At 43.3% G+C, this 24,068-nt stretch overlaps 1 protein-coding gene across 2 annotated transcripts in view; it reads right to left on the bottom strand.

The window, feature by feature from the left end:
- LOC141074200 (espin-like) overlaps positions 1-24,068 on the bottom strand; it is a 227,786-nt gene that overhangs the window by 17,767 nt on the left and 185,951 nt on the right. For both annotated transcript variants that reach the window (XM_073561754.1, XM_073561753.1), the window contains 2 exons: positions 13,478-13,623; positions 3,925-4,203 (listed from right to left, as the gene is read on the bottom strand). In XM_073561754.1, coding sequence (XP_073417855.1) covers positions 3,925-4,203; positions 13,478-13,623 — 425 coding nt within the window. The remainder of the gene's footprint in view (positions 1-3,924; positions 4,204-13,477; positions 13,624-24,068) is intronic.

Below are 24,068 nucleotides of genomic sequence, written 5' to 3' on the forward strand. Positions count from 1 at the left end.
ACCTCCGCTACCTCTCTGCGGACTCCAGGACCTCCGCTACCTCTCTGCGGACTCAAGGACCTCCGCTACCTGTCTGCGGACTCCAGGACCTCCCCTACCTGTCTGCGGACTCCAGGACCTCTGCTACCTGTCTTTGGACTCCAGGACCTCCGCTACCTGTCTGCGGACTCCAGGACCTCTGCTACCTGTCTGCAGACTCCAGGACCTCCGCTACCTGTCTGCAGACTACAGGACCTCTGCTACCTGTCTGCAGACTACAGGACCTCTGCTACCTGTCTGCAGACTCCAGGACCTCCGCTACCTGTCTGCAGACTCCAGGACCTCCGCTACCTGTCTGCAGACTACAGGACCTCTGCTACCTGTCTGCGGACTCCAGGACCTCCGCTACCTGTCTGCAGACTCCAGGACCTCTGCTACCTGTCTGCGGACTCCAGGATCTCTGCTACCTGTCTGCGGACTCCAGGACCTCTGCTACCTGTCTGCCATATCCAGGACTTCTGCTACCTGTCTGCTGTCTCCAGTACTTCTGCTACCTGTCTGCGGACTCCAGGACCTCTGCTATCTGTCTGTGGACTCCAGGACCTCTGCTACCTGTCTGCCATATCCAGGACCTCTGCTACCTGTCTGCTATATCCAGGACCTCTCCTACCTGTCTGCCATATCCAGGACCTCTGCTACCTGTCTGCCATAAACAGGACTTCTGCTACCTGTCTGCCGTCTCTAGGACCTCTGCTGCCTGTCTGCCGTATGCAGGACCTCTGCTGCATGTCTGCCGTATGCAGGACCTCTGCTGCCTGTCTGCCGTATGCAGGACCTCTGCTGCCTGTCTACTGTCTATAGGATCTGATTTATCAAGGGCAGTGATGTTCACACAGGTCTTAATGAAGGGTTGCGTGTTGGAGTCTGACATTTCTGATTCATTGAGAGATGCACTCCTAATGAATCAGGAACATCTGACCAGTGTGAGCGCCTCTGAACGCTATGACAGAAATCTGACTGGGGTAAGATTTCTGGCATAAGGACATCCACAGCTTGTCATGAATTAGACAAGGTGTAGCATAATGCCTCCTCTGTGCTCCTCATTTTGGTGAAGAAACTGGGGTGAAAACACCAAAAGCTGCAACATTTTTGCACGACTCCGAGTGGCACCAACATTTTCCCATTTTCTAAAGCAATTTATGCCAGAATTCTATTGAAATTGCTTGGATGAAGCAGGGCCCTACTCTTTGGTAATCATCAGCAAAAATCATTCACTTCTAAAAAAGACTTTATTATGACAAACTTTTCTAAACTATGTGTAATTCTAACAAAGTTCATTCTTCTGCACAGAACTGTATATGTAATAAGACACGTATGGCTTCTCGCTGTCGGGACACCAATGTCTATTATACAGTGTGTAAGCTGCCAAAAAAAAGTGGAGGACGGCAAGTGACAACTATATCTCACTAATCATGGATAGTGTCCTAGCTAACTGAAGCATAATAACATATGGTAACCCCATAATGCCACATATGAGTAATATAACATACGTGTGGAAGACATAAATGGAAGTCATGGAACGATCATGTGTTATTCTACAGAACCTTTGGGATGAACATAGAAACCTGTTGAGTCTAATGTAAAGAAATTCTGCAGAGGAATGTCATGCAAATTCCCTCTATTTGTCTACAATGATGTGATTTGCATTCACCTCCATAGGTGTCACTCGACAAACTCTATTACGTAACGAAACAACAGATCTGGAAGGATCCATGATGTTTCTTAGGCAATCCCTACTGTATATGTGTTGCAGCTGTTGAACACCGGTGAGACATGAAGCCGCGGGGACTCGGACATATTATTCGAGCACGCCAAAGTCACTCAGTTACCACCCGAGCATGCTGAGATAACACCTTATCCCAGCACGTTCGCTCATCACTACTAAAAACCCATTTCATACACCCTGGTATGGATTTCTTAGAGGAAATGCTCCTTTGTTCAGGATTTCCATCTTTGTGGACAAGGTGGAGAGCAGCAGAAAAGAGCTTGTCTCTCTAAAAGGCTGAGCGGCCACTGTGTAATGCATTTTTTCTGTGTGCCGTTATAGAGGAGCTGGACTCTTTAAGGAGTTTTCCACTGCTTGCATATTTTCAGCCAGGTATATTATTCTCTGAAACACTCCGATATTTCAGAGAATATATAAGTGCACACGTTGCAGAAAATTTCTGCACAAAAACCTGAATCCCTTCCCAGAAACCGCACCTATTTTTCCGCGGCGGTTTTTGTGCGTTTTTTGCGCGGTTTTTTACCGCAGCGGTTTCTAAAAGCATGGGAGAAGCCTAAACCGCGGAAAAAAACGCAAAATTAATGTGCATGCTGCGGTTTTTACCGCGATGCGTTTTTTTCACGGTAAAAAACGCATCAATGTGCACAAAAAGTGCAGAATGCATAGAAATGACTGGGAAGCTTATTTTTAGCGGTTTTATAGCGGTTTTATAGTGAAAACCGCGGTAAAAACCGCTAAAAAAAACGCTGTGTGTGAACACAGCCTTAGATCCGGCTGAGGACCATAGCCAGAGACCAGACCAGTCTAGCGCCGCTCCTGGCCGGCTCTTCCCAGCATTATTTCTAGAGATTGAAAGGTCGCTCCCTCAAGTGTGTACATTGAGATTGATCTGTCAATTATTACGTAGAGTGCTGCTGAGAAGATCCGTCCAGGGACCGTAGCCAAACATCAGACCAGTCAAGCTCTGCCCCTGGTTGGATCTTCTTAGCACCACTTCGGTTGATTGACAGGTCTCTCCCAATGTACACACATGAGGGAGAAACCTGTCAATCACCTGCAGCAGTGCTGGGAAGAGCCGACCAGGAGATCTTTAAACTAGGTTTTCTCTGGAGCTCCTGAACGTTTCAGAGGTGAAAAGTATACCTGGCTGACTTAATGTCACCAGGCTCTGATTCATGCTGCATGTAGCTTGAACAGCATGATCCAAATGACAGGTTTAATTTTATTACACCCAAGCATGGTGCTTTTAGCAGACCCAGCCAAATCTCTAACATGTATGGCAGTGCCCTAATTTTCCCTCAATACTAGATGTCAGGAAAAAGGAGGGTTGGACATGTTGAAATCCAACATACCCAATCCTTTTCTTCTAGCAGTTAAGTAGGCAGAGGTGTCAGGCAGTGGTTGTTTCCCTTCTCCCAATTTAGAACACAAGCATGCTCAGATGTGTTGAGTGTGCACGCATAGGAGGGAGGCTTGGAATGGATGTCAAGTTCTTAGCTATAGTGTATGGCTAGATTTACATTCAGGTTTCCCCATAGATTATATCTGATCGTGGTCCAGCAGAAACGTGACCAGTCAATTGTCACGGAACTCTTCTAACAAGTAGGGATCATCAAAAGAGAAATGAGGCTTTTTGGCTGGATTGGAGATTCATCAAATAACTATCATTTCTTGTATAATGAATGTTATACAATTTCTGTATCTGTAGTTCACATTTTTAAGATCTCTGCTTGCTGTCAATAATCAGAAACCGTCATTGCTGGTTGTTCTAGTGCTCCGACATTAGTTTTGTATTAAGCTGTGCACCTATGTGTCCATTTCATGATCTGGACAGCGTTTTTTTTTCCCACTGATAGCTATAAACAAAGTTTCCTATCGGCCGACAGCAAACAGAGCTCTTTAAAAGTGTTTAGAAGTGATACAAATAATGTTGGAAAACAGTATAATGTTTCATCATCATACAAGAAAAAACTTCACTTGCTTAAACTGGAATACAGTTATGAATATCAGGATCGGCTTTTTTTTTACCATAGCAAAAAATTAAAGATGTGATAGAAGAAAAATCACACAGAGATTATTTGGAATCAGTGCAGTCACAGCAAGCCAAGCCAAAACTCACAGTAAAAGCACCTCAAAGTGTATCAGGAGTGCCATCTTACCGTGCGCTTTCTTTCCTCCTCCTCCTGTATCTTCAGCTGTAGTTTTCGCACCATGACTTGTCGCTTCCATTCCGGGATGGGTCTTCCCTGCTCGTCATGTGTGGGGATCAATGACTCAATATCAAGCTGGTTGCTCTGTGCCATGGCTGGAGGAGCGGAGTTTCCATTCATCAGCGGCTCACAAGACTTTGCTGCTCCCTTGTTGGGGAGAATCATAGAGTTCCCAGGTGATGAAGCAGGTGAAGCTGGAGGAGGAGTAGCCGGAGATGGAACCTCTGACTGAACAGAAAGAGAGAAGTAATAAATATGGCAATGAATGGAGGTGTTTCTATGTGTGGAAGTCCTGCATGCTGCAGAACAACAACCTGCCCAATATGAGTATACCAGTAGTGCCCTCTTACAGAATTTCCCTAGAGCTTTAAAGTATTTCTATCTATCCAAGTCCATAGAAATAATAAGCTTAAAGAAAGTCCAAACCATAGTGACTAACCATGTTCTATCTCCGACATTTAATTCATAATCCCTGAATATCTGCTTGTTAATGTTTAGTGTTTTTTGGCTCCATCTAGTGACCAGAGTCATAACCGCAGTGTTATTGTGTGTTTTACTTTCACTTTGCTATTTCCCTCCGTTTGCAGTGCATTCTGGTAAGGTTGCAATGCATCCTGGCAGCCTTTGCAAAGGATTATGTTTAGTTCAGCCCCGATTTTCCCTCCAGTCCATCATTTTCCTTCTGCCTGCATTCAGGAAGCATCTCATTTCTCTTCTCCCCTTGTGACAGCATCGCTGGTATGTATTTATGTTTCCTGTATCCAATTCCTGTCTCATACTAGCCTGTTTAGTTAGTTCTCCCCTGGTTAGCTATTAGTGCAGATGATGTATTATGTATATATGAATCCCTGATGAACCCAGTATTGATTGTATGCATATATGTTTTTGTTTGTAGTTTCACTGCGCCAATATACCATCACGTCTAATAAAGCACAGATTCAACCTAAAGTCTCCTTATTGGACCTCGGTATAGCAGTTTAGCTGTCTGTAAAGCTACATGAATTCTGCTTCATTTAGTGAGGACAGAACAAACCATATGGCACTCTTTACACTGGAATTTTGGAGTGTTGCCTTCCTTTATTTTCTTATGGATTTCTTATCAAGTAAGGATTTAAAACCTGGATCCCAAAGTTTGCATCTGTGGCGCCCCTGAGGCTCAGTTGCCACAGAGGTACTGCACCTCCTCCTGAGGTGTGGTATCCCACTATCCAGATAAGTTGGAGGCTCCCAACCACACTCCAACACCTGCACCCCACACCACAAAGTAGTGTAGCAAAGCACCTTCGGCGGCTCCCTGCTTGGAGTGTAGCAAAAGAACCCATTGGTGGCTCCCTGCTTGGAACACGAAACGTGCGGGGAGGTGGGTGGAGTTAGTTTACATTACAAGGAGCGGGAAGAGTTTAGGATTAGAAGTCAGTTGATTAGAGAGCTGGAGAGAAGAAGATCCCCGGAGAGAGGGATAGATGGATGGAAGTGCTGCAGCAGATCCCAGTGACCTGGGTCTGCTGGCACGGGAAAGGAAGAGAGAGAGAGCAACATAGACTGAAAGCCTGATTCTCCATAGAAAGGATGGATTAGTACGGAACGTGAGAAGTAAAAGAGAACAGAGGATGCGGGTTAGAGGAGAACCCTTCCTAGAAGTTCTAAGAGCAAGGCCGGGGCCCGGTCCCCGAGGTTGTATGGATACTAATGGTCCTGCAGCAGACACCGGAGGAGTAGAAGTAGTGACCACTTTATTCCCGCACAAGACTTGGGGGCACAACAGCAACTGGATAGTGAGCCGGTACTTAGTAGCAAGGAGTCCCCGAAGCAGGCTACAGCTGTCTGCCGTACAAGTAGAGTTCATAGGAACATCGGACAGGAGGAACTCCACTGTAACTCAGTACTAGGAGTACATCATCTAAAGGCGCTATAGAGGAGACGTTCAGAAAGGCACATGTTGGTGGGGTGTGGGAAAGGAGTATTCCATCAGGCCTGGAGGTTGACTGAGTCCCTGACCCGGAGGACACGGCACGGAGGCAGGCACCTGTTTGCACAACAGACTGTGAGTAAAGCTTTGGAACTGCATGATCTCGTGTCCTCTGCTTATTCCTGCGCCAACACACCCGGCACTGCTACATCTTGGTGCTCAACATTGCCTCACCGACTGTCATCTTATTTGAATGTCAATCAGCAACCGCATGATGACATCAAGTGACCTACAAAAGGAATGGCATATGGTAGTTGGGGTGACGCGCACAGCAAGAACAAAAACCGTAAGGATTGGACAATAGAGGACTAGAGTAAGGTAATCTTCTCTGATGAGTCTAATTATCAGCTTTGCCCAACACCTGGTTGTCTAATGGTTAGACAGAGACCTGGAGAGGTGTACAAGCCACAGTGTCTTGCACCTACTGTGAAATTTGGTGGAGGATCGGTGATGATCTGGGGATGCTTCAGCAAGGCTGGAATTGGGCAGGTTAATCTTTGCGAAGGACGTATGAATCAAGCCGCATACAAGGTTATCCTGGAAAAAGAGTTGATTCTTTCTGCTCAGGCAATGTTCCCCAACACTGAGGACTGTTTTTCCATCAGGACAATGCGCCATGCCACACAGCTAGGTCAATCAATGTGTGGATGAAGAACCACCACATCAAATCCCTGTCATGGCCAGCCCAATCTCCAGAACTGAACCCCATTGAAAATCTCTGGAGTATAATCAAGAGGAAGATGGATAGTCACAAGCCATCAAACAAAGAAGAACTACTAAAATTTTTGTACCAGGAGTGGCATAAGGTCACCCAAAAGCAGTGAGAAAGACTGGTGGAAAGCATGCCAAGACGAAAAGCTGTGATTAAAAATCATGGTTATTCCACAAAATATTGATTTCTAAACTCTTCCTGAGTTAAAACATTAGTGTTGTTGTATCTAAATGATTATGAACTTGTTTTCTTAGCATTATTTGAGGTCTGCAAGCACTGCATTTTTTTGTTATTTTGACCATTTTTCATTTTCTGAAAATAAATACAAAATTTAGTGCTTGGAAATTCGAAGACATGCTGTCAGTAGTTTATAGAATAAAAGAGCAATTTACATTTTACTCAATAATATACCTATAAAGAGAAAAATCAGACAAACTGAACATTTTGCAGTGGTCTCTTAATTTTTGCTACAGTTGTATATATATTTATGTATTTAGATTGCAGAGAGAGAGATATATAGAAGAATAGCTGGTAATACATCTGCTGGCTTCTGTAAAATCACTGCAGGATCCAAAAGGATAGGAGAGATGGATTACATACATTAAATCCATATAGAATAGGTAGATATATACAGGTCAGTGACAAATACAATTATTATAGCGTGTGTGCAAAATTATGGACATGTAATTATTTAAAGATTATTTCACTGAAAAAAATGGCGTGGGGTCCCCCTATAATTAATTAACCAGCATTGGCTATGCAGACAGCTGGCCCCCCCCGGCTAAAAACATCAGCTCTCAGCCGCCCCAGAAAAGGCGCGTCTCTAAGATGCGCCAATTCTGGCACATAGCCTTGCTCATCCCACTGCCCTGTAGCAGTGGCATATGGGGTAATAGTTGGGGGGTTGATATCACTTTTCAGGTGACATCAAGCCCCGAGGTTAGTAATGGAGAGGCATCAATAAGACACCCCCATTACTAACCCCATAGTCAAATTGTAACCAAACACAGACACCCATTAAAAAATCCGTTATTTGAAAAAAAGACACAGACATACTTACAAACACACCTAATCCATGTGAAGCCCTTGTTCTCCTGTACTAAATATAAAAAAAAAGCATCAATATACCATACTTGTCCATCGTTGTGTCCCACACTGTAATCCATATCTGTGGGATATACATTTTTCAACCTGGACGGTGCTAAGATGCGACAGTCCCGCGTGAAAAAACACTGGTGAATGAGGAGATGTTGCCAGTGCAACCTCAGTGACTAGCGCTGATGTCACTGAGTCTGCGCTCCATCATAGCCTGACTTCAGCGCAGGTCAGGCTATGAGGAAGCGCAGCATCAGGGACATCATCGCTATTCACTGAAGCTGTTCTCGCAGCCAGGCTGAACTCCTGTGACCTCAGGACTGTGGGAAATTGCTAGTGATGAGGTCACAGCAGTTCATGCTGAGTGTCTTCATAGCAGATCACCGTGAGCCTTTTTGAGGAAGAATGACAGTCCTCTTGTGTTTCTTCGATTTTCTAATAATTGCACCAACAGTTGTTGCCTTCTCACCAAGCTGCTTGCCTATTACCCTGTAGTCCAATCCAGCCTTGCGCAGGTCTAGAAATGTGTCCTTGTAGTCCTTTGGCAGGTCTTTGTTCTTGGCCATGGTGGAGAGGTTGGAGTGTGATTGTGTGGACAGGTGTCTTTTATACAGGTAACGAGTTCAAATAGGTGCAATTAATACAGGTAATGAGTGCCGAGCAGGAGGGTTTCATAAAGAAATAACAGGTCTGTGAGAGACAGAATTCTTGCTGGTTGGTAGGTGATCAAATACTTATTTAATGCTAATTAATTATGTAAAAATCATACAATGTGATTTTCTGTTTTTTATTTTTAGATTCTGCCTCTCACAGTTGAAATGTACCTACGGTAAAAATTATAGACCTCTCCATTCTTTGTAGGTGGGAAAACTTGCAAAATCGGCAGAGTATCAAATACTTATTTTCCCCACTGTATCTATCCATCTAAAAAAAAAATGGGGGCACCACTCCAAATTCGGATGATGAAAAATAGATTAAGCTTGGCTCATGCATGGGCTAATTAAAATCCTTTTTTCATCCTTTGACTTTGGAATAATGCCCTCATTTTTGAAGGTTTTGCACCCATTTTTTTTTCATTTAAAAATAGTTTTTCTTTCGTCCCTTTTAAAGCTTCAGTTTGTTAATTTTGTGTTTTGCATATCACAATATCAATGGCTTTTGCACCTCAAAGTGATGCCCAGGACCAATCTAATCTGTAGCCAGTATGGATATGACTTATCAGGAGAAAACAAAATTGTTCTTACCTACGTAACAATATAATGTTTGTACCCCCATTCTAACAAAGAGCTTCCTATTTGAACATGGAGGGTGTATGGAAATTCACCACAATGACTAATTTGTGTTTAAAATTGTATTTGATAGAGAAGTCAGATATTCTTCAGAAAATACAACCATACAATGCTGGCGGCCGGATAATCCTGCAAATGAAATTCCGTCATTCTAGACTACAGGAAATAAAGTGTGTGCTGTCTATGAGTAATGATCTAGGAATTAGATATAGTCCTCAAGACTCGCCATAAACAGAGCAAAGTTGTCCAAAATGAACAATTTCAAGTATGACCGATGGCCTACCATCAAATGTTTGTTTATCACTCAAAAGACCTATTCATATCTGTCATAAATGAATGGCTATTGATAGACCCCACCAGCTTATAGTGGGGTACTCTGGGGACCTTCAATTTGATCATAAGAATAGCACTTTTCTTGCCCTCAGTGGAACATCGATGGACCCCTGATGAAATGTAATGGCTTAGGTAAGCACGTGGCCTCAGAAGCTTTCTAATGAAGAGGGTGAAACTAGGAAGGTGAGATGATAGACTTATTCCCGGGAAGATTTTGGCCAATACAGTGTATACATCAATGCAGACATATTTGATCTTTGTCTATCTGGTAATTAATCCCATGTCTTGCCTTGGGCTGGTTGCTTGCACAGATAGGTTGCTACCGATGTCATGTAACGTGCCCGTAGCATCCAGTCTGACTGAGATTACTTGGGGCTTCGGGGGGCTTTCTACATCTCTTATGTGACATTTCTTGTGTGCTAAATGTGGAAGGGAACCGATATAATATATTGAAGCTTGCTCACAATAGATATTTCTCTATATTTCTATTTCTCTTCAACATACAGTGAACACAACGGAACAAATAAACACTGATATGCATCTAAAGATTTACATTTTCATATAAAATTAGTCTACATAAAAAGATGAATTGCAATGTACATAGTGTTAGGGACGGCGGAACGCACTAAATATAAAATAATAGAAAGTGCGTTCGCCACCCGGGGTCCACTGTGCAGAGGTGTTAAACTGCTGCTATATAATGGCAGACGCACAATATGGCGGTATATCGCACACGGGTTGAACGTCACCCGGTGTGCACTGGGCGTACTGTGCTAGCTTCACAGAGACGCCTTAGACATAAACATAAATACTGAGCCTGTTGGACTCACAGGTCTCAGAGAAATGCACGCACGGTATATGGTCACAGGAGCTGGGCCCAAGGCAGAGGGACAGAGTCCGTCTAGACCTACCGTGCGTGCGGCATCGCTACCGCGGACTCCCACAGGTGCTGCAGACTGCAGCGCGGCGACTGACACAGCCGCTATGCGACAGTGCCCAGGAGGGGTACACTGTCAGATGCTAGTTAGGTGATGCTATGCACTGTGGCCTGTAGCGTGCCACTGACTGGCGCTGACTCTATGACTAAGTCCCTATCCACACACGTACTATCATACATCCATCATCATTCACACATGTAGCAAGTAGAGTCTATACTAGCGCATGGCCGAGCGACCATGTGAACCTTTTATAGCCAGGACCTTCCGGAAGCTTCCAGATCCCTGAGATGGACCAATCAGATCTGGAGAAGGACCTGGACATGTGGCTCCCGACCTTCAATGGGAGATCGTCTCGTGAACATGCTCAGTAGAGCTACGGAGGGGCTTAGCCTCTGGAGTTCTTTGCTGGTGAGCAGCCTGCATTGCCATTGCTGACCCAGGTGGCAGCAATAGCCAGCCCCACAGAGCAGGTCTGGGCAAGACATCTGGGAAGCCGGGATTGCTGAGCAATGTCCCCTGCGGTCGAAAGATAATGGGAGACCACAGAATGTGAGGCTCTGGATTCCTGTTGAACTGCTGCAGGAACCCAACGCCTAACACATACATTCCTTATCCTGTACTGATCCTGAGTTACATTCTGTATTAGACTCCAGAGCTGCACTTACTGTTCTGCTGGTGGAGTTACTGTGTACATAGATTACATTACTGATCTTGAGTTACATCCTGTATTATACTCCAGAGCTGCACTCACTATTTTGCTGGTGCAGTCACTGTGTACATACATTACATTAGTGATCCTGTACTGATCCTGAGTTACATCCTGTATTATACCCCAGAGCTGCACTCACTATTCTGCTGGTGCAGTCACTGTGTACATACATTACATTACTGATCCTGAGTTACATCCTGTATTATACTCCAGAGCTGCACTCACTATTCTGCTGGTGCAGTCACTGTGTACATATATTACATTAATTATCCTGTACTGATCCTGGGTGACATTCTGTATTATATTTCAGAGCTGCACTCGCTATTCTGCAGGTGGAGTCACTGTGTACATACATTACTGATCCTGAGTTACATCCTGTATTATACTCGAGAGTTGCACTCACTATTCTGCTGGTGCAGTCACTGTGTACATACATTACATTAATTATCCTGTACTGATCCTGAGTGACATTCTGTATTATCTTTCAGAGCTCCACTCACTATTCTGCAGTTGGAGTCACTGTGTACATACATTACTGATCCTGAGTTACATCCTGTATTATACTCGAGAGCTGCACTCACTATTCTGCTGGTGCAGTCACTGTGTACATACATTACTGATCCTGAGTTACATCCTGTATTATACCCCAGAGCTGGACTCACTATTCTGCTGGTGCAGTCACTGTGTACATACATTACATTAGTGATCCTGTACTGATCCTGAGTTACATCCTGTATTATACCCCAGAGCTGCACTCACTATTCTGCTGGTGCAGTCACTGTGTACATACATTACATTACTGATCCTGAGTTACATCCTGTATTATACTCCAGAGCTGCACTCACTATTCTGCTGGTGCAGTCACTGTGTACATATATTACATTAATTATCCTGTACTGATCCTGGGTGACATTCTGTATTATATTTCAGAGCTGCACTCGCTATTCTGCAGGTGGAGTCACTGTGTACATACATTACTGATCCTGAGTTACATCCTGTATTATACTCGAGAGTTGCACTCACTATTCTGCTGGTGCAGTCACTGTGTACATACATTACATTAATTATCCTGTACTGATCCTGAGTGACATTCTGTATTATCTTTCAGAGCTCCACTCACTATTCTGCAGTTGGAGTCACTGTGTACATACATTACTGATCCTGAGTTACATCCTGTATTATACTCGAGAGCTGCACTCACTATTCTGCTGGTGCAGTCACTGTGTACATACATTACTGATCCTGAGTTACATCCTGTATTATACCCCAGAGCTGGACTCACTATTCTGCTGGTGCAGTCACTGTGTACATATATTACATTACTGATCCTGAGTTACATCCTGTATTATACTCCAGAGCTGCACTCACAATTCTGCTGGTGCAGTCACTGTGTACATATATTACATTAATTATCCTGTACTGATCCTGGGTGACATTCTGTATTATACTCCAGAGCTGCACTCACTATTCTGCAGGTGGAGTCACTGTGTACATACTTTACATCCAGTATTATATACGAGTGCAGCACTATGGATTATTCTGATGGTGTAGTGCACGTAGTGAGCAATTAATTTTTAGAAGGAGTCAGATGAGAAACTGGGACTGCTGTGGAGGGCTGAACTTTATTCTGTACAACATTAATTGTATCACTTTATAAAGTGCCATACATTATACGGTTTTGATTAGCAGCTACTATTAAGCATAAGTTCATATTAACGTATTAAAAAATTGTTCGATTTTCATCAAGACAAAACGTACACTTTTTAATCGGTTTCGCCATTTGTGTGGAATCTGTTTTATAAATCAGCAGTGAACTAGATTTGCTAGACCAAATACAGCTACCCTAAGTCAGTAATTGTGATGTATCTGTAAAAATCAGATGTTATGCGAATGATCCATAGAGGATCTATTTTTTTTTCCTGTAGCCATAGACTTGACTGGGTGAGGAAGAGAAGAATGCAGGGGAGGACAGTTAGCTTTTCCCATGACAGATCACTAATATAAAGACTTAAACTAACTAGACTGAGCTTTGTGCAGACACTGAACAAGCAGGAAATGTTGAGATATACAGTATATATGCTGTAATGCATGCAGAATTGTGAATGCAGCTCTGTACTCAGGCTGTAGAGCAAGATTAGTATAAGCAATGTATCTAGATACTTTTTAGGAGCTCAGCTAACATTGAAAATTATTTCCCCTGTGAATGCAGCTCTAAAGTATAATCTGTAGCTCAGGATCTTTTTAAAATAAGACAACATATTCACAAAAGTGACTGAACATTTCCATGCGGATGATATCCATATATTAACTGTAAAATGGAGCTCAAAGATGGACACCACAGACCATACTTTAAAATGTATAAATATCATTCCTACCAGGGGCATTAATTATAAGTTATCTGTATTTCACTTATGTAAGAAAATAGAATGAAATATACGCAATGAATGTCACCCGCACATTTGTTCCTTGCTGTCCGCTGCCTGAGAAGATGGTTGTTAAACCTTTGCTCTGCGGAGTTGGTTTCAGACTTTTTCCAGCTTTAATTTCTGCCAGCAGCTCAGAGTTGTCTCCTGTTGGGGACATCATGTTGAAGGACTTGGTACCTATGGGACATAACGTTATACTGTTAATCATAGAGGCGGTTCACTCATGGATCAAGCTGGTAGCAGGAGCTTATGGAAATATCACCTGGAGCCATAGTAAAATTTAGAATGGGCACCAACTGCACTGATAGTACTGCCAAAGGTACTAAGGTCACATTTCATCATATACTTTTTTTTTTAAGTCCCTTTCCTTTATTGTCTTGTAGTATCAGTTGCCGTTTTTGGTGCCAAACTCATCAAAATGATGCAAGCGCAACTTTAAAAATTGGCTTTCTCCCTGTCTTGAACTTTTGGCAACAAAAGTGGCCAAAAAATGAGTCCAAATCTTGTTGCACTCAAAAACACACCTCGAAGTGTGGAGGGGGATGACAAGAGTGGAGTTATGCCGAATTTTGCTACTTTTTGAAAAGTTGCTATTGATAAATACACCTGGAATTACTAGACTCTGCCTACAAAGTGAAAAAAAAATAGAGACTTAAAAAAAGGCGCAAAAAGAATAATGAATTGGGCGCAAACAGAAAAAAGGGGCAAAACACACAAAACTAGACAAAAAAAGGGCAAACGCAACAATGAATTGGGGTCTTAGTCTTTGCTAATGTCCACCATGCAATTTTCATTCCCAATTCTGTGCTAATTCATAATATACCTACATGGTTACCAGACTTAGTAACTTATAGAATTCTATCTGATTGCAGCCACCAGTAGAGGGAGCTAATTGTATATGGATGTACAAAGCTACAGTTGGACTCAGTAGAGCTGTATACAGCATTATCCAGTTAGCTACTTCTAGTGGTGGCTACCGGTAGTCACCATGACTCCCACCACTGGCCCCATAACTGCTGGGTACCTTGCCTCTACGGACATTTTATCGGTGACCGATTTTCATTTATGGTGCAACAATTACAAAACTAAGAATCATAAGAATTAGGGAATTTCTATTATAAGATTAAACAGATCTAATTATTAGGCAGTCAGGGGTTAAGCTGGATCCCAACATCATGCCCTTCATGTCTGCAGAGAACTATATTATTACACTTTATTTTTCTTTTGATCAGTGCCAACCAAATACACATCATGGGGTACAAAAATGAAGGCTGACAGACCCAAGAGTGAACAAAGGGGTGCTGACTATTTTCCCATATGATGCACAGAGAATTCTGATTTTTAGCTTTAAAATAGAAATATTCACCTTCACTCACTTCAAATGGACATTTTGAAAATGGTGAGATACTGAACTGCAAAGTACATTAGAAAGTTGCTAAACTTTTTTCCCCAAAGACAGGACAATCACTTGGAGTTGCTCCTCAGACACTTACTGGCTTTCATCACTCATTACATAAGTCTTTCAGAGATGCACTAAATATGTAACTTTCATTATCTGGGATCTATACAGCAGGTGTGAGAACTCTGAATGTTTAGCATCCATACAGCAGGTGTGGGCATCCTGACTGTCTGAGATCCATACAGCAGGTGTGGGCATCCCAATTGTCTGGGATCCAAACAGCAGATGTGGGCATCTTAACTATCTGGGATCCATGCAGCAGGTGTGAGCATCTTGACTGTCTGGGATCCATACAGCAGGTTGTGGCATCCCGAATGTCTGGAATCCATAGAGCAGATGTGGGCATCTCAACTATCTGGGATCCATGCAGCAGATGTGGGCATCCCGACTGTCTTGGATCCATACAGCAGGTGTGTGCATCTTGACTCTCTGGGATCCATACATGTGTGGGCATCTCAACTATCTGCGATCCATACAGCAGATGTGGGCGATCCAACTGGGATCCAAACAGCAGGTGTGGGCAGGGCATCTCTGTAGCAGACTGTATCTTTTGAGAATCCACTGGTACACAGGAGAACTTCACTGAGCAAGTTATCTTGAGTAAACAGCATTTACTTCTTATGGGTAAAAATGAGATAAGAATTCAGAAGCACACAGCCTGTGCTGCTGGCATAATACAGTCAAAAGCAAAAGTAAAAGTAACTACAACAAGAGAGCTTCGCATCTCACACTACAGCAAACATATAACTTCACACTATCGCCATCTGCTGTCAGGCTAGTGTAAAGTGTCCTCCTTTACATAAACAATAAGTCCATTTCTGTTGCATATGCCAACAATCTCAACTATCTGGGTTCCATGCAACAGATGTGGATATCCCGACTGTCTGGGATCCACACAGCAGATGTAGGCATCCCGTCTCTCTGGGATCCATACAGCAGAAGTGGGCATCTCGATGGCAGGGAATCCTTACAGCAGATGTGGGCATTCCGACTGTCTGAGATCCATACAGGAGGTGTGGGCATCCTGACTGTCTGTGATCTTTGTTGCAGGTGTGGGCATCCTGAGTGTCTGGGATCCACACAGGAGGTGTGGGCATCCTGACTGTCTGGGATCCATACAGCATGTGTGGGCATCCTGACAATCTGGGATCCTTTCAGCCAGGCAGCATAGATCAGAGTCCTAGGCTGACAGGTACTGTAAGTCTTGATAGCCGAATCTGAAAGTACAGGGGATTGTAAATTCCTGTGCACATTAATCACCTGAGGGCACGGCAGCGGATAAGGAGCCCGGGGCCGACGGTGAAGAGAACGGTACCCGTGGAATAGGCTCACGCTGACAGCCGTTCAGGTTAGTGAAACCATCACGAATAGAGGGTCGCAGCATAGTTATATACAGCGGAGACCCACACACATAGAACAGAAATTAAGGTCCTAAATCCCCACCTGGCAAAGTGGATTCCCTGAATGCCTCCAGGCGAGCCGGACTCATTCCATCACCTGTATGTGGTACTCCGGACTGCAACCAATTACCAGTAAAAGGTAAAGAAACTGCACCTCTCTGTGTCTTTCTCTCATTTATCTGCACCGCAACATTTACAGCCACTTTTACTATTTATTTAACATCTTTGCCCTGGGACTACAGCCCTACCTGGAGGGCTACAACATCATAGCTGTGCCCAACATCCATCCCAGAGAAGCAGCACCGCAGCGCTGGTCACCTCTGACTAGAATACCACAGGTGGCGTCACGTATTTCACCATCTATAAACATTATCTTTATTTTCACTACAAAAATACCACACAACTTTCCCCTATTTTACTCTACTGGACGCCTCTGGGCCACGGACCGGGTCGCCGCCACCATGACACCGTCCCCCATGGAAGTCGACGGGCCCGTTATCGAGTACCACCAGGCCCCGCGGGGTGCTCCATGGGCATCTCGACGTTTTGGGATCCTTATAGCAGGTGTGGGCATCCTGACTGTCTGGGATCCATACAGCATGTGTGGACATCCTGACAGTCTGGGATCCTTACAGCATACAGCAGGTTTGGGCATCTCAAGTGTCTGGGATCCATACAGCAGGTGTGGGTGTGACACCCCAGAGTCCGGTTGTCACAGTGACATTGCCTCCGTCTATGAGGTGAAGTCATGCTTGGAGGCAGAAAAGGGACCCCCATGCCAGGCAGCATAGATTTAATCACAATTTCCTGCTGCAGGTCAGAAAAGGGAGATGCCTTATAAATTCTGGCCAGCAGACGGGGTTGGTGAGTCAGCTAGAAGTCAGCTGAGGGAGTTGTCATGGAAACAAAACAGCTGTGAGCTGTGAGAAAATGATAATGACAGTTAAACGTGAGGATGTGAGGTAAGAGAGATCTTTCTGGAAGATCCTGTCAGTTCAAGACAGGGAGCTGATCGGTGAGGATCTCAATAGGCAGAGCTGATGTGTGTAGACGGAAAGGACAAGAGCAGAGACTGAGAGACTCTAGGGAAGCTAAAATACTGCATATAGCAGACCTCTGAGTGAAGCGCTAATAAAGAGAAAAGGGACATCAGAGTCCTAGGCTGACAGGAACTGTAAGTCCTGATAGCCGAATCTGAAAGTACAGGGGATTGTAAATTCCTGTGCACATTAATCACCTGATGGCACGGCAGCGGATAAGGAGCCCGGGGCCGACGGTGAAGAGAACGGTACCCGTGGAATAGGCTCACGCTCACATCCGTACAGGTTAGTGAAACCATCATGAATAGAGGGTCGCAGCATAGTTATATACAGCGGAGACCACACACATAGCACAGAAAGGAAGGTCCAAAATCCCCACCTGGCAAGGTGGATTCCCTGAATGCCTCCAGGCGAGCCGGACTCATTCCATCACCTGTATGTGGTACTCCGGACTGCAACCTATTACCAGTAAAAGGTAAAGAAACTGCACCTCTCTGTGTCTTTCTCTCATTTATCTGCACCCCAACGTTTACAGCCACTTTTACTATTTATTTAACATCTTTGCCCTGGGACTACAGCCTTACCTGTGGAGGGCTACAACATCATAGCTGCGCCCAACATCCATCCCAGAGAAGCAACACCGCAGCGCTGGTCACCTCTGACTAGAATACCACAGGTGGCGTCACGTATTTCACCATCTATAAACATTATCTTTATTTTTATCACAAAAATACCACACAACTTTCCCCTATTTTATTACTGGACGCCTCTGGGCCACGGACCGGGTCGCCGCCACCGTGACACCGTCCCCCATGGAAGTCGATGGGCCCGGTACCGAGTACCCCCAGGCCCCGCGGGGTGCTCCATGAGCATCTCGACTTTTTGGGATCCTTATAGCAGGTGTGGGCATCCCAGCTGTCTGGGATCCTTACAGCAGGTATGGGCACCTCAACTGTCTGGGATCCATACAGTAGGTGTGGGCATCTCAACTGTCTGGGATCCACACAGCGGATGTTGGCATCTGTCTGGGATCCATACAGCAGGTGTGTGCATCCTGAGTGTTAGGCAGGGCTGTGGAGTCGGAGTGCATTTTGGTGGAGTCGGAGTTGGAGTCATGGAAGTTGAGGAGTTGGAGTCAGAGGTTTGGCTTACCGATTCCACACCCTTGGTATGAAGGAGTCGGAGTCATGGAGACGGAGTTGGAGTCGGGAGACATGGAAATTGAGGATTCGGAGTTGGAGTCGGAGGTTTGGCTTACCGACTCCACAGCCCTGGTCAAGGATCCAAACAGCAGGTGTGAGCATCCCAACTGTCTGGGATTTATACAGCAGGTGTGGGCATATCGACTGTCGAAGATTCATACCGCAGGTGTGGGCATCCCAAGAGGCTGGGATCCATACAGCAGGTGTGGGCATCCCGACTATCTGGGACTCATACAGCAGGTATGGGCATCTCGACTGTCTGAGATCCATACCGCAGGTGTGGGCATCCCGAGTGTCTGAGATCCATACAGCAGGTGTGGGCATCCCGACTATCTGGGATCCTTACAGCAGGTGTGGGCATCCACCTTCTATTCTCTACAGCTTTTGTTACTTTCATTGTGCATGTGAGCTGCGGGTGAGGTGTTCCCAAGTGTTACCACACCCGCAGGCTATCCAAAATAATTCACAGCAGACAGCTGCCAGTTATTTCAGAGGTAGTATATTACTGGTGTGACAGGTGCAAGCCTTTCCTAATCAATATTTAAAATCATGAACAAAAGCCCCTGCGTCATAACAAATAATAATAGAACGTGAATATTTAATCTGCAGCATAACAAATCCACCTTGATAAGAAAGAAGACGTTATATTGTTATGCACATGCACTACAGTGCCAGGAACTAGATGCCAGTGCCAGCAGTTATGTTGTAGGCAGTAGCAATAGAGCCCCGGCTGGTCTAATTATGTGGGGGGGTGCCGTATGGTGACTATGTATTCAACCAATTTGAATTATAAAGTGTTGTTGACATTGAATACGTTGGCACTAAAGAAATAAAAATTAATTATTATTAGAAGTAAAAAGGAGTAAATACAGGCTAATAGCAGGCCATGCCATATTACAAAAAAAGGGATGGCCATGGGCACGTAGCCTACTCCTTGATGAGTTTTGCAAAATACTGCTCCATGTAATCATCCCTGTAAGTATTTTTGATGTAGTTCCTCCATTATGGCCAAGCAATTAATTGATTGCCATGATATAAGTGTAACCCAGCAGCTCATTTTACTCTGCTCACATCTTGAAGGGCTCTTACTTTATGTAGAGAACATATACTGATACCCCTTTAACATGTGGATCTACATATAGTCTATATGCATAGCTGCTTTAAGTCAATCAAATGCTGTTTAGATCAAAAACAAACGCTGATCAAACTAACACTGATCAAAGTAGTAAATTAAACACCATAAATTAAAGCCTGAATTATACTCCAGAGCAGCATTCACATTTTTTGATTGTTGAAGAAAACAGTGTGCAAAAGATTGGACAGACACAAACCTTGTTCTTGGCTGAACTCTAATATTACGGTTCAATAGACTAAACAGAAATCACCAGGGCTCTTAGAAGACACTGCTCCAGCAGGGATTGCTGTAGAAATGTGAATGCAGCTCTGGACTTTAACACAGGCTGTAAATATCAGTAAAGAAGATGAGTATTTACAAACTTTGTTACACTTTTCTGCAAATGATATCATGTTAGTACTTTTATTTACAGGACATCTAACAGATTCTTAAAGAATTTCTGTTAAAGAAAAGTCAAGAAAACGCAAAAATAAAAAAAAAGTAAATAGGTTTAAATATTTAAATACTTGCAAACATGTTCTGTTTTCTATTAGGCTTCTCTTTACAATTGATTATGTAGCAGATAGGGAAGGACTGATAGTGATCCGGAACCCTGGGGGCATTAATGGTCAAAGGCCCCTTATCAATCTCCATAGCTATGATGCACTCAATTTGAGTTATTAAAATGCATTTGAAGAACACTTATGGCTTTCAAGGTCATGGGCCATATAAATGAGAAAGGGGTAATGGGTTCCCACTGGCTATGCACCCTCAGCACTGCCCTAATGGTCAGTCCATCGGTGAGCAGAGGTGTCAGGATTAGCATCATTAATAGAAAGGTACGTGAACTCATCCAAGAGTCTTGAGGTTCTCCCACCAGACCCTCCCTGAAGTCTAGGAGGCCGGAGAACTTCACCCCAAATCTCCACTAAATAGTTTACATCTAGTAAAAACTACTCCGTCAGCACACATCTAGCTAACTATAGATCTACATCTATGCATTATACTAGAGAGCTGATGAGTAAAGAGGGCATATAAAGTCCAGTACTTACTCTTTCTTTGCCTGAGAGCTTTCACTTCTAAAAAGGCAGAAAGGGGCACAATGGATGCACACAGGGAGAACCGTATCGAAAAGGATTGGCATGCAAGTCAGTAATGAGCACAGGCGGAAAGGATGAAGGGAAGCATGATTGAGTCGATTTGAAAAGAAACAAATGAGAGGACAAAGAAAGGGGGGGAGACCAGTCACATGGAACAGCGTAGGGAAGTGAGAAGAGAGAGTGAAAAATAACGGTTAGAGGGTAAGAAGTCTGAAGAATTTAGGAGAGAAAAAGCTCAAAGTGAATGTGTAACCATAAAAGGTCCAAAATTCTGTGCTGATTAATATCCCAGAAATTTATAGCAGCCAAAGCACTATTTTGTGATACATAGCTCCATACAGAGTTATATGACAGAATTCTGTCTGATTGGCACCACCACTAGGGGGAGCATATTGCATACTTATTATTTTTTACACTCAAACCAATGAGAATAGAATGTGCAGTAAGCTCCCTCTAGTGGTGACTATGGGCAGACAAAAGTGTATTTATTTTTTACTTGTATGTCTATTAAATGAATTTTAAGCTCTGTATCAAAAACATGAAGCTATGATATATTAAGAAAGTAATAAGCTCAGAATTCATGACCTGAAACCTGAAGAAAAATTAGATAGAACCATCTATTCTTTTAATAGTGAAGTCATAAAGTTACTAAGGTTGTCTGAATTATTCTAAAAATGACTTGCATCAGAGTTCAGCCAAGAGACCATCAATATTACTTATCTCCAACATACAAGACTAAAGATAATTCACAACTACAGCTCTCAGCGTGCCCTGAAACCCAAAGGGCAGGAGATTGCTGTGATTTATAGTTGTGAAACGAGTTGGAGACAACAGAGCATTGATACATTTTCTATTCCTATACTCTTAGTACTTGGATGTGATGTATTTACGGTTAATTAGCATGTATCAAAGCCATAATAAAAAACTTGGGTCCTCAGTATTATTATTAGGATGCAGTAACTTTCTTCACCTGAAGATGGCACTATTGTGAGAGATCTCTACCAAGGATCATTAGTACAGATCGGATCCTTTAATCAGAATATGAATGCTAGAATATGACCACACCCAAACTTTGTAAGTAGCGTTGCTTTATATTTTAATCAAACACTTTATGCTACAGTTTTAGCAACTATGACAGTTTTACATTGTAATAGTGACAATCATCTTACTTTCATTGAAAAAGAGAAGTTGCTACAGCCCAGCCCTTATGACAAACCTCAGTATCAACAACCAGTCCTTTACTTAAAGTATGATTAAAAGAGTTAGCGCCTTCAAATGCCCTATTAGAACATGTCCATGTAGATTAAATAGGCGTCCTGTACAATGAGAAGTCCAACACCTTTAATTGGTGAGAGCATTCAGTCTGCAGCCAACAAGGAAAGTTTCACCTATTTAAATTCTGTAAAAGGGGATTACAAACTTAAAAGGTAACCGTACTTTCAAGAAACTTTTCAGAATAGGCTGTCCTGTGTGTGTGCATTAGGAATAACACTGTTTCTGGTCGTTATATGACTTGCATCCTGCATTTTCAAGTTTTTTCCTCGGCAGCCCCTCTCTCTTAATTTGCAGTTAATTCGGAACAGGTGGGCAGAGACTACCTGATAGGTCTGCGACTAAAAAGCTGTTTGATTAATTTCATCTAATTTCCATGTATTTTGGTGTGCTGAAAACGAAAAAAATATTGAAAAAAATCCTGGACGTCAGGATTTGCCACAAAATGCAAAATTCTCTTCAAATTTAGTAATTTTTTCTCAATTTTTTTTTATCTTAGGGTTTTGAAAGTCAAAATTACTATTAATTAATTCACATCAATGCATTGAAGATATACAATGCCCAAAAAATATAACTTTCAAAGAAAATAACTTGCAGAGTGAGCTAATGAAACCAGCATCAACATGTTGCAAGCTGAACGAGCGGACTCTGACATGCCCGGGCTTATTTCAATTGTTTTATCTTGGTTCTCGCCTGTTCACACTTTTTAATCTCAGTTCATGTTAGCTCGTCATATTCGACCGTGTTTCCCAAAATTAGCATTATGGCTCAGCGGAAATGTATTAATTCGCCTGACAGTTTCTGTTACATTTGTGGTGAATATACAGTGTTGAAGCAACAGCTGAATATTACAGACTTTGTGAAAAAAGTATACTTCGCATATTTTGGACTAAAGCTTGGAGAACAAGATAAAGCTTGGGCGCCTCATAAAGTGTGCAAACGGTGTGTTGAGGACCTCCGAAATTGGTTCAAGGGTAAGAAAAAAGCTTTCCGTTATGGGATTCCTATGGTATGGCGAGAGCAAAAGAACCATAGTGAAGATTGTTACTTTTGTTCATGCGATGTGAAAGGGTATAATTCAAAATGGAAGCATTCCATTTCATACCCTAATATTCACTCAGCAATTCGCCCCATCCCACATGGCACAGATATACCAGTACCCAAGGCCCCTGCTACCTTGGAAGAGATAACTAGCTCAGATGAAGGGGGAGTCATACCTGAACCAGATGATGAATCAAGTTCTGACTTTGAAGATGATACAAGACCAAAACTGTTTTCCCAGGAGGAGATGAATGATTTGGTAAGAGACTTGAATCTTCCCAAAGATGCCGCTGAGTTACTCAGATCAAGGCTCAAAAGCAAGAATTTATTGTTGCCAGGAGTGTCTTTTTCATGGTTCAGACATCGTGAAGACGAGTTCGTTCCTTACTTTGCCCAGGAAGATAAGTTGGTTTATTGCATCGATGTCGAAGGTTTAATGGGTCAATTCAAAATCCAAAATGATTCAGCGCAATGGTGTCTTTTTATAGATTCTTCAAAAAGAAGTCTCAAAGCAGTTTTACTCCACAACCACGGTTTTTATGCTTCTATCCCTGTAGGACATTCCGTACACCTCAAGGAAACCTACGAGAACTTGGAATTGGTTCTTCGTAAACTTAAATATGAAGACCACGGTTGGCAAGTGTGCGGGGATTTGAAAGTCTTGTGCATGCTGCTCGAGCAACAAACTGGGTATACCAAATACCCTTGTTTCCTGTGTCTATGGGACAGTCGAGACCGACAAAATCACTGGACTTTGGTTCCTCCCCATAACAACCTCTCCACATCAAATTGGGATTGATGAAGCAATTCATAAAATCACTTCCAAAAGATGGAGAATGCTTGAAATACTTGGTCACCAAGTTTCCAGGCCTCTCGGAGGCAAAATTGAAGGAAGGTGTGTTCGTCGGACCAGACATTCGAAGGCTTATAGCTGATCAAGAGTTTATCAATACCATGACGCATCCTAAAAAAAGAAGGGTGGATTGCATTTAAA

Source organism: Dendrobates tinctorius, unplaced genomic scaffold (genome assembly GCF_039654945.1).
Source record: "Dendrobates tinctorius isolate UK_male_01 unplaced genomic scaffold, ASM3965494v1 ptg000326l, whole genome shotgun sequence".
NCBI classification, from domain to species: Eukaryota; Metazoa; Chordata; class Amphibia; order Anura; family Dendrobatidae; genus Dendrobates; species Dendrobates tinctorius.